Source organism: Prionailurus viverrinus, unplaced genomic scaffold (assembly GCF_022837055.1).
Source record: "Prionailurus viverrinus isolate Anna unplaced genomic scaffold, UM_Priviv_1.0 scaffold_38, whole genome shotgun sequence".
NCBI classification, from domain to species: Eukaryota; Metazoa; Chordata; class Mammalia; order Carnivora; family Felidae; genus Prionailurus; species Prionailurus viverrinus.
This window is the reverse complement of record NW_025927606.1, coordinates 2,288,616-2,305,238: the sequence shown is the minus strand read 5'-3', so window position 1 is coordinate 2,305,238 and position 16,623 is coordinate 2,288,616. Positions and strand designations below refer to the sequence as shown.

The 16,623-nt window shown below is 55.8% G+C and overlaps 1 protein-coding gene across 3 annotated transcripts in view; it reads left to right on the top strand.

The window, feature by feature from the left end:
* Positions 1 to 16,623, top strand: part of FBXO31 (F-box protein 31) — a 45,147-nt gene that overhangs the window by 10,874 nt on the left and 17,650 nt on the right. Inside the window, exons 2-4 of one of the 3 annotated variants that reach the window (XM_047846218.1) lie at positions 1,905 to 1,976; positions 4,489 to 4,575; positions 11,615 to 11,691. In XM_047846218.1, coding sequence (XP_047702174.1) covers positions 1,905 to 1,976; positions 4,489 to 4,575; positions 11,615 to 11,691 — 236 coding nt within the window. Of the gene's footprint in view, positions 1 to 1,904; positions 1,977 to 2,195; positions 2,720 to 4,488; positions 4,576 to 11,614; positions 11,692 to 16,623 lie in introns of those variants that run through there. The other 2 variants (XM_047846220.1, XM_047846219.1) reach the window with 2 other exon arrangements.

Here is a 16,623-nt window from a genome sequence, read left to right as displayed (position 1 = left end):
CACTGGTGGCCTGCTGAAGCCGGGAAGGAGCTGTCCTTTCAAAACCACACAGCAAACAAACTGAAGCAGCAATCTTGTGCGGTGGCAACTTTGAAGTGCATGGTTTGCACAAGAGAAAGCCAGTGTGTCTGGAGAGCCAGACACAGTAGTGACCGCTGACCGGTGGCTCTCGGGAGGAGCCACTTGGCTGCGATGGGCATCACAGAGCAGACAGGAAGTGGTGAAGGCCGCGTACGTGGAGCAGAGCCCTTCTCAGTGACTGTGGGGTAGACTGGTTGCTTCAGTTTGTTCTGCTTCCCCGGGTGGCCTGTGCGGGTGTGGACAAGCCGTGCTGTCTCAGGTTCCATGCAGGTGTGGCTGAGTCCCTGCCCCAGGCTCACGGAGGGCTCCCAGGCCCTCAGCCTGCGTCAGCCTCCAGATGCAGGCCTCCAGTCCTCGCTCTCCAGCCAGCAGGATACCCTGCATGCTTTGTGCTTTTTTTGCTCGATAACGAGCAAGGCCGTGATTTTTGTCTTAGTCTTCAATGTCGCGTCTGTTCGTCAGCAGAGGAGGTAGGGAGAAGCAGGGTCCCGGGCAGGCCTGAGCCGCCAGCCCCCAGGTAGCTTCTCCGTGCTGCGTGCATCTCGAGCTTTCCTTTGGGTACCGTTGAAGCGCTACCAGCTCATAGAGGCATTTGGGCCAGTATCATCCATTCTGTTGAAAAGACCAGACCGGACCTCTGGAGGATCGGGGCCGGGGGTGGGGGGCAGCACGTTGCCACTGCCGGTCCCACTGTGTCGATCCACGTTCCAGACGGCCTGCTGAGATGCCAGCCTTGCCCAGCCTTGAGGCGCCTTCCTGTGCCGGGGGCACAGTCCCAGAGGCGGCCGTGCCGTGAAGCCCCAGCTGGACGCTTGCACCGAGTGTGAGCACGGGGAGAGTCCTGTGGTGATGCGTGAGGGCCTGGGTGGGGGGCCGTGCTTGCCACCCTGAGGCGCCCCATCCGGGCTGCAGTTCCAGGTCCCGCAGCGCGAGCTCTGCTCCGCTGTGGCAGCCTCAGGCCTCTCTGCGCGTGTTTCCTCCGCACTGATGTGGACGCGGTAGTAGCAGCAGCAGTCTCGGGCCTGCCGGCAGGGTCGGCCACACCGACGCCTGGCCCGAGCAACGGTTGGTACCGGGCAGGTGTGGTTATTGTTAGCTTGGCCAGTGGGCAGGTCTGGATCCGCGGTGATTGGCTCAGGACCGTGCTTTCCTTTCAAAGCCCTGCTGGGACCCGGTCACCTGAGGTTTCAGCTGGGAAGTGCTGGGGCGTGACTTGGAAAAGCCGGGCTGTGGTGGGGCGGGGCAGCGAAAGGGAGAAGGAAGCAGGAGGGTTCCAAGGATCCCTGTCGCTGGCTGGGGTCTAGGTGGCCTGGTGCCAAAGGGACATGCGTGTGCAGCTCTTCCTTCCAGGATCTCGCCCGGGACTCTGATCACAGGCCTGTGGCTTTAATAGAACCAGCAGTGTGGCGAGCCACAGCAGGGGTTCAGGGGGCCTTGGTGGAACCCTGACACCAAGGACCATCTCATTTCCTGGGAACGTGTTGTTTCCTGACCACTGAGCTTGTGCCGCACCCCGTCACGAGCTGGGCGTTGTCCGATTTTGGGTTTGTGCCGTGAGGCTTCTGGAGCTCATCGGAGTGGACAGTGCGGGTTGTCCTTTCGTCAGGTGTGGTCTGAACCCAGGATAAAGGCTTCACTGTGAGTGCGGGCGCTGTGTGCAGAAGTCCCACAAAACCTCCCCAGCAGGGGACAGACACACACTTGGAAGACGGGGCCAAGGTTTCAGCACACCTCCCCATACCCCGTCCCCCGCCCTCCATCAATCTGTTTCTGTCGTTTCATGATTTCTTGACCATGATCTCCACAAATGTTTCTTATTGCAGAGTATGGCGTTTGCGAGAACCTGCGGAAGCTGGACATCACGGGCGTGTCTTGTAGAGACGTCTATGCCAAGCGTAAGTTAACCTGTTGCCACCCACTGTCACCTTTGTTCCAGAGCCAGACGCAGAGTGAGCACCCATGATAGGAACACGAAAAATTTGACCCACAGCCCACGGGGCCCTTCTCAGACACCTCCTCAGGGTTGTAGCTGGCGTGGTAGCGCTAAAACCAAGGGGCTCTTTTCTCTGTTTCTGGGCGTCTCACCCTTACTTTTCAGCCCGTCAAGGAGAATGGTGTCTTTTATTAGGTGTCAAGGGCCGTTAGCTCTGAGAAACGTGGCTGCCCTGGAAACTCTGGGTGTTTCCAGAAGTGTCCCTTCCTCTGGATCCTGGGCCCGCAGCCTGAGGGGACAGGTGGACAGCAGCTCCATGGTGAGGTGTGGCCGCTCCCGCAGGCTCCCTCGGCCGGTGGGGCTGGGCTGCCTTGGAGCGCACCGTCCTCCAGCCCCACCCAGGCTCCCCCTTCTCGGGCTCCTTCTGCCTTGCAGTCTCCTGTTGCCATGATGAGTCCCCCGGGCCCCCCATTTCTTATTCTCTGCTCCCTTGCTTTCCAGAGTCATCAGTGACACTCCCCATCTGTGTGTTCACAGTCCCCCCAGCCCCAATACCTTTCCTCGGGCCTCTTGGTGTGCGAAGGCCTGTGTTCACACCGTCACGGCCCAGGAGCCGCGGATCAGCACCGACCCGCAGAGGGCAGCCCGCAGGTCCACTGCCCGGCCACCGCCTGGAGCTGGGGATCGGAGAGCGCAGGGACGATGGTGACCCAGTTCTCTTTGGCCTAAAGTTGACTTGTTCACTGCTCTGAAAAGGACCTTAAGTTTTCATCTCTAACCATCTTGGTAGAGCCAGCTTGGTAGATTTGGGTTTTCCTTCTTTTGAAATGTTCTCCATTGAAAGCACGGCAGGTGGTCTCCTCCCTAAATGCCTTGCCTGCCAGCTGGGGCCGCACTCTGTGCGGGGACACCTTCGACTCTGGTCAGAGAAGGAGGCCGGTCGCGGAGAGCCGGCCGAAGCCCTGGCAGCCCCTCCAGGCTCTGGGCCGCGCAGGCTCCTGCCTCTTTCCCTGTCCTTCCTGTTAGCAGGTCTGTCACTCAGGGTCTCTCTCTGGGATGCCCCTCCTGACGGGGAGTGTGGGGTCGCTACTTAGGACGGGCTCTGAGGGAGACCCTGGTGGGGCTCTGTCCCTGCAGGCTGATTTCGTCGTCCGGCGGGTGCCTCGCCCATCAGAGGCTCTGTCCCCAGAGCCACCAGAGCCTCCCACTCTGGTTTCTCCGTGGTTTCCCAGAGCTCGTGTCTTAAATCTAGCCAGAGCGTGGATATCAGATTGTCGATGAAGCAGAGGCACATGCCCCACAACGGTCTCCATGTGCGTGCACAGAGGACAGAGATGTCCTGGCTTTTCTGGACCATCAGTTGGTTTCTAGGAGTGTCCACTACGTCAAGTTTTTATCATCTGACTGCTTGAGTTTGTTAAGTCATTTGACAGTGTCCTCTGAAAGCAGCTTGAAGGGAGAAGTTTGCCTTCAAGTAAGCACTCAAACTTGTCCTCCGGAGTGTAGGCATTTAAAATAGCATCTGGAGGAAGGCAGGTTCCTCTGCCCACCGGGGGTGGCTGCAGATGTGGGAATTAAGGCCTCCTTAGGGCTTGACTCGGCCCTGCTGTCCTGTGGAGCACAGGTGGGCAGTGACTGAGCAGTGGGTGGTACGGCTGGGGTAAGCCAGGGGTGGGCGACTGAGAGGGGACAGGGTAAGGTGAACATGCTCCTGTGCACGTCTGGAGTGCTGGGGGTGTGGACAGGCACATGCGGACATCTGGAGATTTCTTTTCACTGCTGAGTCTTGACCCGTAAATGGTTGCAAAATCCGGGGAATGATTCATAGTCCCTTATCCAGGGTCCCGAAGTGTTGAATCTGCTCCTGTCAAAGCCAGCTTCGGTCTTCATATACATGGTGCGGGAACTGTCTTTGTGAACTTGCTCTGAGAGCCTTACCCAGGAGGGAATCGCTTAGCTTCTGGAATGGGTGCTGGAAGAAAATGGAAGCTGGTTCCTGGTGTAGATGGTAGAGTCTGCAGCCGTGATTCAGAAGGGAGGAGGTCTGAGTTAGGAGGCTGGCAGACATTGCCCTTAGTCAGAAACAAAACAGACGCGGCAAAGGTCAAGGGAAACACCAGGTGTGCACCAGGCAAGGGAGAGATCTGACTTGAGCACAGGGGTTCCCTAAACGGTCTCCCCAAGGTCCCCCAGCCCCGGCCCTGGCTCTCCCACCTCCGTGCTCCCTTGATCTGTGGTGGTCGAGAGAGGAGGGTCCCGAGCTTGTCCACCATCAGGAGTTTCTGGTGTGACTCCTTTGGTTGAAGGAAGATAGGTCACCCCTGGCAGATGCTGTGGCCTCCTGAGGTTCTGGGGGCCGAGTGTGTAACAGGAAATGTCCGTGGCCAGTGCGGGAGAGGGTGTTGTCATGAAAAGTGTTCATACCCTCGTGGGAGCAGAACCATCTTTACCCTTTCCCTGCTGTGTCTGTTCAGGTATAAACCCTCGCGTCAAGTCGGGACGTTTCATGAAAATTCTTCCCGATTACGAGCACATGGAGTACAGAGATGTTTACACCTGCCGTACGTACCTCCTGCTGCCTCTGGCTTTTGCGGGCAAGCACGGCCGAAAAGCTGCATGGAGAGGGACCTCTAACTCTGGGCACGAGGACTGCTTGGGTCTTAAGAGCGAGCTGCCCTCCTTGGCTTTTGCTGTTTTCTTGCTGTTCTCCGTGGCTTGACCACAGCCGAGGCCACACCTGAGCCGTGGCCCGTGTCAGCTGCACACACGGGCTGGGATTCCGCAGCAGCTTTGGGGTTTTTGGGTTGTAGCAGCAAGACCACTTTGTTGATGCACGTTTTCATATTTGTTGTTTATTGAGGCTGAAGAGAGAGGACAGGGTAGAAGCCTTGAAACACTTCTATTCCAAAATTAAACGTAAATGGTTTGCTCCGAGACTTCATTAGTCACGTTGTAATAGCTTGCGTGAATTAAAAAGAAATCCTACGATGTACCCATGCTGGACAGAAGTGTGTAGAAACAGTTGGTTAATTAGAATCTGATTCCTCTCTTGATTGGCATCACTCGAGTCTGGAAATTTCCATAAGCCCTGTTCCAGGTGATTAATGCCACCTCAGCTCTTCGTAAGGTTGAGCTGAGATGCAGGGTGAGTGTCTGTTGTTGAGAAGACATGAAACGTACCTGCTTGCGCTAAAAGGTGTCTTCACGTTCCTAGAAGCACAGGGCACCGCTCTGTCCTGTTCTGCCCACCCTTCTGAGCCTTCGCGTGTCTGTGTCTCGTGCCTGGATCAGGCCCCCTCTGGAGTCTCGTGTCTAACAGACCCTATGGGAGCAGAGGGAGAAGTGTTGCTTCTGGGACTGCTCCTCATCCCGTCAGACTGGACGCGCAGCTGACATGTGCCCGCTGGTCCTGTGGCGCTTAGGGACCATCCTGGGTCTAGTTAGTGTGCCTCAGGGTACATGTGAGCTCGTGCTCAGCTCCTGTGACAAGGGGGCTTGTCAGGAGTGCGTGTGAGCAGGCACGAGGAGCCGGGTGGGCCATCTGGGGGGTCCAGTGGGTCAAGTCTGAAGTCCAAAGGCGTGAATTGTGTTCTCTGAACCCTCTTGCCCTCTTGGAAGGTTCCTCTAGAACAGTGTGCTGCGGAGTGACCCACCCTCCCGCTTAGTGGTCAGTGAGCAAAGGTCGAACGTTGAGCTGTGCTGACCCGAACCGCCTGTGCGCAGGACCATAGAGCTTCATCACGTCATAGGTCTGTCACGGATCCTTCTGGAATCACCGTCCATCTGAGGCTTATACCGTAGGGCTAGGATGGAATTCTGACCCACTGTGGGCAGTACCTAGAGTGTGTCCTTTTGTCCCCCTGGTGGGCAGGAGTGTTCTGTGACTGTCGGGATGTGTCACAGTCCATCTAGACTTTTCACCCACAAGCTGTGCTCTCCCCTCCCCCCCCCCCGCCCCCCAAGCTCGTAGCTGACAGCTTTGTAACAGGCCTGTTCTTTTTTTTTTTTTTTAATTTTTTTTTTCAACGTTTATTCATTCTTGGGACAGAGAGAGACAGAGCATGAACAGGGGAGGGGCAGAGAGAGAGGGAGACACAGAATCGGAAACAGGCTCCAGGCTCCGAGCCGTCGGCCCAGAGCCCGACGCGGGGCTCGAACTCACGGACCGCGAGATCGTGACCTGGCTGAAGTCGGACGCTTAACCGACTGCGCCACCCAGGCGCCCTGTAACAGGCCTGTTCTAATCAGACACCACCCACTGCTGTCCTCTCTAAGGTTTGGGTATTGTTTAAAAATACAGTGGGCATTACAGAAACCTTGGACGGCCCAGAAAATACAATGACAACAACCACTTGTGAGTATTGGTTGCATTTTTCTGGGGACATACTTACGCTGCGAGCACTCTTGTCTCCACGGTCTGTTAGAACATCAGGAAAGAAGTTCACGTGCGTGAAGAAAGGAAACCAGTTTCAACCTGAATTTGAGGCCTGTATGCCCAGGCTGTCGGTATTCCAGGGCTCCTGGTGCGTTCTTGTAGAGGGCAACTCAGGATGCAACTTTTTTTTTTTTTTTTCCAACGTTTATTTATTTTTTTTGGGACAGAGAGAGACAGAGCATGAACGGGGGAGGGGCAGAGAGAGAGGGAGACACAGAATCGGAAACAGGCTCCAGGCTCTGAGCCATCAGCCCAGAGCCTGACTCGGGGCTCAAGCTCACGTACCGCGAGATCGTGACCTGGCTGAAGTCAGACGCTTAACCGACTGCGCCACCCAGGCGCCCCAGGATGCAACATCTTTGACGTTGGCCAGATCCTCTGGAAATGTCTGTGTGGCGACTGGCTTGTGAGAACCTTGGGACCCGGCACTGTTTCTTTCTCTCTCACCAGTTTGCCCTGTTCCTGGAGCTCTTGGCACCCGGTGTTCCCTGCTCTCTTGAAGTCCTCTGGGCCAGGTTCTGCCGGGCCGGAAACGGTCAGCAACCTCCGCGTAAGACGCTGTCCTGGGGAGGCGCACGTCAGCCCACCTCATGGTGCTGGGCGTCGAGGGCCTCTGTGGCCCCCATGAGTGGCTTGGGCCGTGTCGGTTGTGCTTGTTTGTCTGTCAGGCTGCATGTTATTGTCATCGCCTGAGACTCTTGGTGGTCTGTGTCCGTGAGGCGTTGGCGGCATCGTGGGGGACGCATCGTTAACGTAGCTGACGCATGTCCCTATGTGTGAATTGATGGTGACCAGTGACCAGAGGACTCAGGGTTGTGACGCGTCCGTCTGGAGTCCCAGCGATGCTCCACAGCTCTGGTAGGTACAGGGGCTCTGGCGGAGTGTCACGCACTCCTCCAGGACGAGGTGCACGAGTCGCTTTTAACCCTCGACGTAGATGACACGGTGTTTGGCCGCACAGGTGCACCTGATGGGAAGGTTCCTCCAGAGTCCCCTCTGCCTGGTGGAGCAAAGAACACGTGGGGTTCCCGAGGAGGGGGAGACCCTGGCAGTATAAAGACGGAAGGCGCTCCTACAAAGGGCAGGGAGGCCCCGGCGGGAAGTGGGTCTGAGGGAGGGAGGCAGCCTGCCCGTCGCCCGGCCGGATTCTGAGAGCCTCGTCTCGTTCTGCATGCTGAGTGCGCATCCTGTAGCTTTGCTCGGTTCCTTTATTCTGACGCGTTTTTGACGCAGCCTTTGGGGATTTCTATATGCTCTGCCGTGTCATCTGCAGACAGTGACAGTTCTTCTTCTTTTTCGATTTGGACGCCTGCTCTTTCTTTTTCTTGCCCGACTGCTGCAGCCGGGACTTCCAGGACTGTGTCGAATACGGGCGGCGAGAGTGAGCGTCCCTGCCTTGTTCCTGATCTCAGAGGAAAAGCTCTCACCTTTTCCCCACTGAGTATGATGCTAGCTGGGGGTGTTCTTGCATGTGGCCTTTATCATGTCGAGCTGTGTTCACTTTATACCCATCTCGTTGAGAGGTTTTTGTTTTTTTTTAATCATCGGTACATGTTGAATTTTAACAGATGCTTTTTCTGCATTTATTGAGATGACATATGATTTCATTTAGTTAATGTGATTGTTACCACATTGATTTGTGGATGTTGAACCTTCTCTGCCTCCCTGAAATAAATCCCACTTGATTGTGGTTAATGGTCCTTTTAATGTGTTGTTGAATGTGATTTGCTAGTATTTTGTTGAGGGTTTTTGGATCTTGGTTCATCACGGATGTTGGCCTGTAGTTTTCTCGTGGCCTCCTCGTCTAGATTTGGTATCAGGGTCATGCTGGCCTTGGGGGGGGAATGAGTTTGGACGTGTCCCCTCCTCTGATTTTGTTTTAATAACCAGAAGCTACCAGCAAGTGGCAGCGGTTACATCAGTTGCATTTATGCTAGTCTTTTCACAAGTCTGAGTCTGAGAACCACCCACTGCCTGAAACCCCTGTTCTGCAGCAGCAGACGTGATGGTTCCAGAGCAGCTTTCTGGCCTGGCTGGTGGAGGGCCATCGCGGCTGCACCCGGGACAGCCAGCTCCCAGCTCACGCTGTGCCGAGGAGAGCCGGATCTTTTGGCCCTCGCGTGCCAAGAGTTTCCCGCTGGGCCTGTTAAGTGGCCTTTCTGTTGGCGGATGAGAGTTAGCGGGCACGGATTAGCACGGGGCATTTTCCCGTTAGTGCTTAGCCTAGAGGTCCCTTCACCTCAGATTATCTCACTCATTTCCATTTCGGGGGGTGGGGTGTCTCAGAGCCGGGAATGTTTTTCTGAACACAGCCGCACTGACCTCGGGGACCAGCGGTTGGAACAGCCTCTGAGCTGCCTCATTTGGCTGAATACCAGTGTTCTGACAGGCCTGAGTCCTGCCTCGTGGGGCTGGAGCAGCGGCGTTTCCTCCGTCATCCCGAATAGTGTAGTTCTCTCGTGTCGAGGCTCTCTACCCACGAACTGAGGCCGTGGCCTGGTGCTCGTGACGGTAAAGCACCCGAAGCGTCTAGAACGGTCCGCTGGACTCTTGGGTCTCACGCCCGCTGCCGGGGCTACGCCAGTCTCTGTAACCTGATCCCGCCCACCTCTCCTGACCAGTGGCCACCGGCTGTTTGGAAACGCTGGGGAGGGCTCTGTGAGCTGGGGGTCTTCCGGGTGAGAAGCCCCGAGGTCTGCTCAGTGCCCTGGGCCAGGACATCTCGGCCCAGACCCTCCTTCTGCCCACACAGGGTCAGGGTGAGGGCCGCGTGGGAACGTGCGGGGAAGTGGGCGAGCCAGTGCCCGCTCCTTGTGTGGCGGCCCTAGGCGTTAGTTAGAGGCTAACTCCGAACGTGGCTCCCCTCCTGGGGGCACCCTGGGCTCATTGAGGCTTTCAGGTCACCTCTGCTAGACTCCGTTCTGGTGGCTCCACTTTTTTAAGCGCAGAACATAAAACACAGACTTTACCTTTACGTTGTGAAATGGTTTGCCTGCTTAGAAGTTAGCGTGCTCACAGTTGGGCTGAGGGTGTTGGTCTCTTGTCTCTCTCTTGGACCATCTTGGGGGCCATCCCAGGCCTGTGAGCCAGTGTTGTGTCAGCAGAAGCCACAAGGAGAACAATGATTTTTCTCACACGTGCAGAGCTTATACGAGGGTTCTGCCACTCCAGGCAGACAGCTGGGAGGCAGTGTTTTAATTTCAGAGAGCTGTAGCTGTCATTTTTTATTATTTATTTTTTTGAGAGAGAGAGAGAGAGAGAGAGAGAGAGAGAGAGGAAGGGGCAGAGGGAGGGAGAGAGAGAACCTCAAACAGGCCCCGTGCTCAGTGTGGAGCCTGATGTAGAGCTCGATCTCACCACCCTGATCATGACCTGAGCTGAAACAAGAATCTGACACTCAACTGACCGAGCCCCCCAGGTGCCCCCAGAGCTGCGGCTTTTAAAGGAAAAGAGGGAGGTCTCCTTTCAAAGTTGCTAAGAGTCTTGTGTGGTCTTTGAGTGGTCCAGGAGCTGTGTGGTCATAGACTGATTTGGAAAGAACAGACTGTTGCTTGCAGTCAAGCTGGGGACTAGGGAAGGGGGATACGAGAGGAGAGGGTCATGCTGAATGGGCCCATTGACTTTATTCTCCCGTGTTTTATCATGAAAATTAAAAAGTCTACAAAAAGGATCATAGAGCAAACACCCGCTTGCCATCACCTGATTCTACAACCGTCTGTGACGCTTTATTATCTCACAGCTTTCCATCCACCCATCTCTCCATCATCCTGCTCGATTGATGCATTTCAGAGTAAGTGGCAGATGCTGTCATATTTCACCCCTGAACCCTTGAGTATATACGTCAGTCTGCAGCTCATTTGTTTATGGTTCCTGGTCCTGCTGATTATTGCTTGTGTGTTAAACACAAAACCTATCCGGGTGTGACCGTAAATTAGCCAGACCGACTTTACTGTGCGTCTTGTAAACCGACTCAGAAGACTGCACACGGGATGAATGGCAGGTGTCTGGGAGACAGTAAAGGCTCATTTAGAAACCTGTGTTAACAGGCTGGAACCTCGGGTGACAGCGGGTAGCTGTCCGCCAGCTGTCTGCATACTTCAAAGGCCTGGGCTGCTTCTGGCCTCACTTTCCTCCTCCCTGCACTCCAGACACAGTGGAGACCTGAGAGCTGCCAGCCCGTCTCCAGGTCCCGCTGGCTCTGCTGGCTGGGTCTTGCTTCCCGCAGAATGATGTGATCGTGCCGTCCAGCCCATCCCTGCCTCCCGCTGTGCATCAGCCTGGGTTCTCCAGACAAACAGAGCCATTCCTTTATGTGAAGAAATTTGTTGTAAGGAATTGGGTCCCACAGTGAATGTAGGTTGATAAGTCCCAAGGTCTGCCATCAGTGAGTCACCTGGGAGGCATGGTGGCCCTGGGACCAGCTCCCAGAGGAGCTGAGGGTGTAGTTGAAGTCTGAAATCTGGCAGGCTCGAGACCTTGGAGGAGCCCATGTTTCCTTTCATGTCCCAAGTTAGAAAGACTGATGTCCCAGTTCACGGGGTCAGGCAGGTGTCCCCTCCTTGGGGAAAAGCCTGCCTTTCCAGGCTGTCCACTGATTGGATGAGGCCCACCCAGTTGGGGACGGCGGTTGGTTTTACTCAGTGTGCGGATTTAAATGCTAACCTTGTCTGGAAACACCCTCTCAGATGTACCTGCTGTAAATGTGTTGTCGTGGGTCACACGTGGGCACCTGTTGCCCAGACAAGACAGCGTGCAGTTGACTCTGGTGGGAATTTTAGCCTAACTGCTTTACGGACACGTCTCGCGTACAGATGCCAGTGTCCCCTCTGCCGTGTCCCCAGGAGGGAGGTGTCCCAGTCTTTGACTCCCCCGCTGATGGGAGACTCCCCACTTTACAGGGGTGCTCCCTCTGTGTCTTTCAAGGCAGCAGTCACCGGCACTGATCACTTAGAGGCTAGGTTTCAGAATGGTCCAGTTGTCTGTTTTGTTAAGGGTTCGAAAGACATTTCATTCTTAGAATTCTCTAGAAACCTTTGCAAAGATCTGCTTGGGTCCACATTTGCGCACGAGGCTCTGTTAGTTACCAGCATCAGGCGCTTCCTCCCGGGTGACTGTGAAGCACAGCCTGGCCGGCCCCGGCGTGACAGCTCTCTCTCTTCCCACAGTACTCCACCGCTACAGACACATCCTGGGGCTGTGGCAGCCAGACATCGGGCCCTACGGAGGACTGCTGAACGTGGTGGTGAGTCCGAGCCCGCGGCGCTGGGCCCTGGTGCGGGTGGGACTGAGGCCCTAGTGGTCTTCTCCCCGAGGCGCTGCCCGGTGGTCACAGGGAGCCCCCTTAGGTGACTTGCGATTTTGTAAATGACCAAAGGTTCTCACTGCGACCTTGGACTTCGTGGTGAGGAGCCACAGGGTGTCCTCCCTCCCTCATCCTGGTCCCCGCCTGCGGACATCTCGGCCGTTGTGTTCACGCCAGCAGGACACGCTAGTTTTGGGTTGTGCACTCACTTCTTGTCCTAAATCAGGGGCTCCTTGGAGCCGTAAACAGTCACCCTCTGACCCTGGCGGCCCCGTCTCTGTGCCCCGAGGCGTGCCCCAGCTGTGACTCGTCATGCGGACTTTTTATCGTTCCACTAACGCTCGCGAGTGCCTGTCCCATGAATAAGACGCAGTTCAGTGGCCAGGACGGCGGGCTGGGGTGCAGTGTCCTGGTGAGTCACCTGGGAGGCACGGTGGCCCTGGGACCAGGCGGGCCTGGTGCCGACTGGAAGCCTCAGCGGAGTCGGAAAGTGGGGTTCACCCACCATAGTAACACTGGGGTCAGGCCAGGGTCCTTGATGGATGGGAAAACCAGCGGTGGGCACTTTGGGGGAAACTGTATTTCCACAATCTGCGAGCCTCTCCCCACAAATCCTGTATTACTCGCTGTCTTAGCTTCCGGGGGCCAAATTACCAAACTACCACCAGTGGATTCTGTCACTCATCTGGAAGCCTGACGTCCTCAGTATTAACCAGGCTGAGACCAGGGTGTCATGGGGTCGCCGCTCTCCCTCTGAAGGCTCTCTCTGGGGGAGGGTCCTCCCTGCCTCTTCCCAGCTGTGAGGCCCAGGTGTCCCTTGACTATGGCTGCACCCTTGCAGCCTCTGCCCCCGACCCCACACAGCCTCTCCCCTCTGTGTGTCTCAGACCTAGTCTGCCTCCCTCTCTCGGGAATGCAGTGGTTGCATTGAGGGCCCGGGTGAGCCCCAGCCATCTCTTCTTAAGATCTTCAACTTCACGTTTGTAAAATCCTTGTTTTGCAGTATAGGGTGGTGACGTTCATGGGTTCCAGGGACTTCTTTGGGGGCTACTGTTTAGCGGTCATGATTACAAGGAGAAAGAAGCCTTTATGGGGGGGAGATGTGGCCAACAGTACCCATCGCAGTGATCCTTGTTAGCTAACTGGCAGTGGGACTCTCACCTCAGGCTCCTCCTGGTTTCACTCGATGGACTTAGCCTCCCTTCTGTGGATCCTTGCCAAAAATACACAACCTGAATGTGATCGTGGGCACCCCTTCACACAGACTCTCCTGGGGGCCAGGCCCCAGAAGAACTGCCTTCTGAGTGCCTGCTGAGTGCCCGGCTCACCGTAGGCAGGAAGGGATGATGAGCCTGTGCTCCTGGGGACAAAGGGGACCAGGGCCGGCAGAAGAGGACCAAAGGGGACAGCTTGCCCAGTGGGGGTGCGTGCAGGTGCTTGGTTGTGCCAGTAGCCTGATCCTGTCTCCTCAGAGCTTCTCCCCGCCAGACCATAGTGTTTCTTGTTTCAGCCGCCTAGACTTCCTGATTCTGTCTGTCCGCCCTTTTTCCATCTCCTGCAGGCCGGTTCTTTTCCCTGTGGAGGCAGACACTGTCGCTCAATACTGAGGAGCTGGGTGATTCTCTTCCCTCAAACGTGGTCAGGCAGGTCAGGCGGTCGGGGGCTCTCGTAGAGGCGTGCTTTAGCTCTGTGTCTAAGTCCCGGTGCTGGGGCACCCCTGTCCGTGCCCCGGGGGTTCCTGGAGGCCCCCATCTCTGCTGCTTGCAGCTGGGACATCTCGAGACCTGTCCGACCCGGGGGTTGTCCAGCGTGTGCCCAGCCTGTCCCGGGCTCGGTGTTCAGCCGGAGCGCGGGCCCCTCGGCAGATCCCGGGGGTCTTTCTCCACACAGCTCCCTCCTTTCTGGGACTCTGACCCCCGTGCTCCAGCACGCCAGCCACCTCGAAGTCCAGTCTCTGTTTTCTCTGTTTGCCTGGGCCCCTCTCTGCTCTGGGGTCTGGCAGGTGCCTCTGGCAGGAATCCAGAGCGTGGCCAGGGGTTACAGCCCCTCGCTGCGTGTTGGCCGTGGTCGCATTTGTGTTCACAGCAGCCCCCGTTACTCCACTGTGGCCAGGATGCAAGTCTGGCTTTGTTTCTTGTGCTTCTGGTGAGGTTTTTCCCTCTTCCTTGTCTTGTAGAATACATGAGGAGGCAAAGTTACTTTAAAGTCTGTGACCTCCAGTTCACTTTACAGACTTTTTCCTCTGGATTTTCAGGCATGGCCTGGCGTTGCCCGCACCCGTGGCCGTGGCTGCTGCTCTCCCCAGGAGGGTCCCTGGCCTCTGGCCTGGGTTCATAGCCAGCAGAGCACTTGGCTCTGACCAGGTTGTCACCTGAGAGAGCCTAGGCACCTCCTCTCCAGGGCCTGTATTCCCAGCAGGGCACAGATACCGCTGAAGCCTCTCCTGGCTGGTTGGCCTCTCAGCAGCCACTTTCTGCTTGACTTCTCCATCTCCCGGCCTCACGGGTTAGGATCCGGAAGGTGCCTCAAGGGCAGAGCTATGCACACTTTGGGATCCTGCCCTAGAGCCGTGGCTTCCGAGGCAGCCTTGGGGGCTCCACCACCCCACCACCCTCTGCCAGGAGTAGTCAGGGGCCTGGGACCCAAGGGTGGGAGGCCCTGCCCCCTTTGGCTCACCTGTCCCTTCTTTTCAGGCCCTTGGTCCTTGTCTTGGGGCCCCTGGTGTCTTCAGGCAGCATTCGAACTGCTGTGTGTGCAGACTTCCCAGTTGGTGTCTGCAGGAGGGGCTGTTTGTTGTAAGCACCCTGGTCCTAAGCAGGAGGAAAGTCTTTATTTTTATATAAAAAAATGTTTATTTACTTATTTATTAAAAAAATTTTTTTTAGTGTTTATTTATTTGTGAGAGAGAGAGCCAGACAGACAGAGTGTGAGTGGGGGAGGGGCAGAGAAAGAGGGAGACACAGAATCTGAAGCAGGCTCCAGGCTCTGAGCTGTCAGCACAGAGTCCGACGCAGGGCTCGAACTCGCGAACCGTGAAATCATGATCTGAGCTGAAGTCAGACACTTAACTAGGGCCACCCAGGCCACCCTAAATGTTTATTTATTTTTGAGAGAGAGGGAGAGACAGAACATGAATGGGGAAAGGCCAGAGGGAGAGGGAGACACAGAACCCGAAGCAGGCTCCAGGCTCCCAGCTGTCAGCACAGAGCCCGACGCGGGGCTCGAACTCACGGACCGTGAGATCATGACCTGAGCCGAAGTCGGACGCTCAGCCGACTGAGCCACCCAGGCGCCCCAGGAGGAAAGTCTTGTAGCTTCATTTTTACGTGCTGCTCCGTCGTTTGCCTGTCCTGGTTTGAATAGTAGCTGCTCAGTTCTAGTGCTTTACAGGCATCTGTATCGTGGGGTGCGGCGCTTTGCTGGGTCTCCAGCGTGGCTGTCCTCCCTCCTCGGGCTCGCCATGTGCTCTTAGCAGAATCCCCAGGGCTGGGGGTGTGCAGGTGCCTGACCCCCGTGTCACTGCCGCTGGTGCTCCAGTGTGAATGGAGTCTGGTGCCCTTTGGGGAGCGCCCGTGTTCTGATCTTGCTTCCCCCTCTGCTTGCACACGCTCTTGGTGAGTCCACGGGCCCGGCCACAAGCGCGTGGTAGTAACAGACGGCACATTGGGGCCCTGCGTAGCCTCGGCGTGGACTCTTCAGAGCCTGGCTCAGCTGAGTCACCTCGGGGCCCCAGGAGCTCTGTCACTCTGTGGTTTGCTCACCAGGTGGGGGTTGGACAGGGATAAATATTGCTTCATATTCTTTACGATGCAGTGGAAACATCCATTAAGAAACATGCTTTATTATTTATGTTCAACATCACTGGGGAAAGCCTCGCATTTAGAACGTTCCTTCCAGGACAAGCCAGTCTGCTCCCCAGCGTGGGCAGACTGCTTTCCTTTCTTTAGGCGGGGAGGGTGATAATTGTTTTTTTTCCTGGCAGTGAGTAATAGAGTAAAAAAGAAATTGCAGCTTCTGAAAGGAGGGGGTAATTAGGGGAGAATGGAGCCATGACAAAACAGTGTTGGCTTGCCCTTGTCAGACCGGTTTGCCACAGGAATGATGGGAGTGCACCCAAGCTCCTTGCCCGGGACACCCTCCCCCCCGCCCACCCCCCGCCCCCAGTCCAGTCCCTGTGTGTCTGCCACCACTTTGCACGCACCAAAGAGCCACGGCAGCGTGCACACCCACAGTTATGCATGTTGCACAGCCACGGCATCTGTCTTCTTAGTTTGTTTCTGATTTTCAGGCATTTTATTTTTTTATTTTTAGCTTTTTAAAGTTTATTTTGAGAAAGAGTGCGTGTGCGTGAACGGGGGAGGGGCAGAGAGAGGGAGAGAGAGAATTCCAAGCAGGTTCTGTGCTGTCAGTGCAGAGCCTGATGGGGAGCTCGAACCCATGAACCGTGAGATCGTGACGTGAGCCGAAACCAAGAGTCGGACGCTTAACCGACTGAGCCACCTGGGCGCCCCAAGATTTCATTCATTTTTTATGGCTGAGTAGTATTCCACTGTGTACCCACTACGTCTTTATCCATTCATCTGTTGACGGACAGTTAGGCTGTTTCCATATCTTGGCTACTGTAGATAATGGTGCAGGTATGTGTTTATTTTCAGCCTCGTTGAGGTGTAATTGACCAAGTTGTGGGCTACGTGAGGAATACATGTTGGTGATACTTGTGTTCTTTGTGCAAGGATTCCTGCCATCTAGTGACGAGTATGTCCTCCACTTCCCATTTCTGTCCGTTCTTTTCTGAGTGAGAACACTTAAGTTCTACTCTTTTAGAAGATTTCAGTCACCATGTTTATGAAAAGTAACTACTTTTGAAACAAC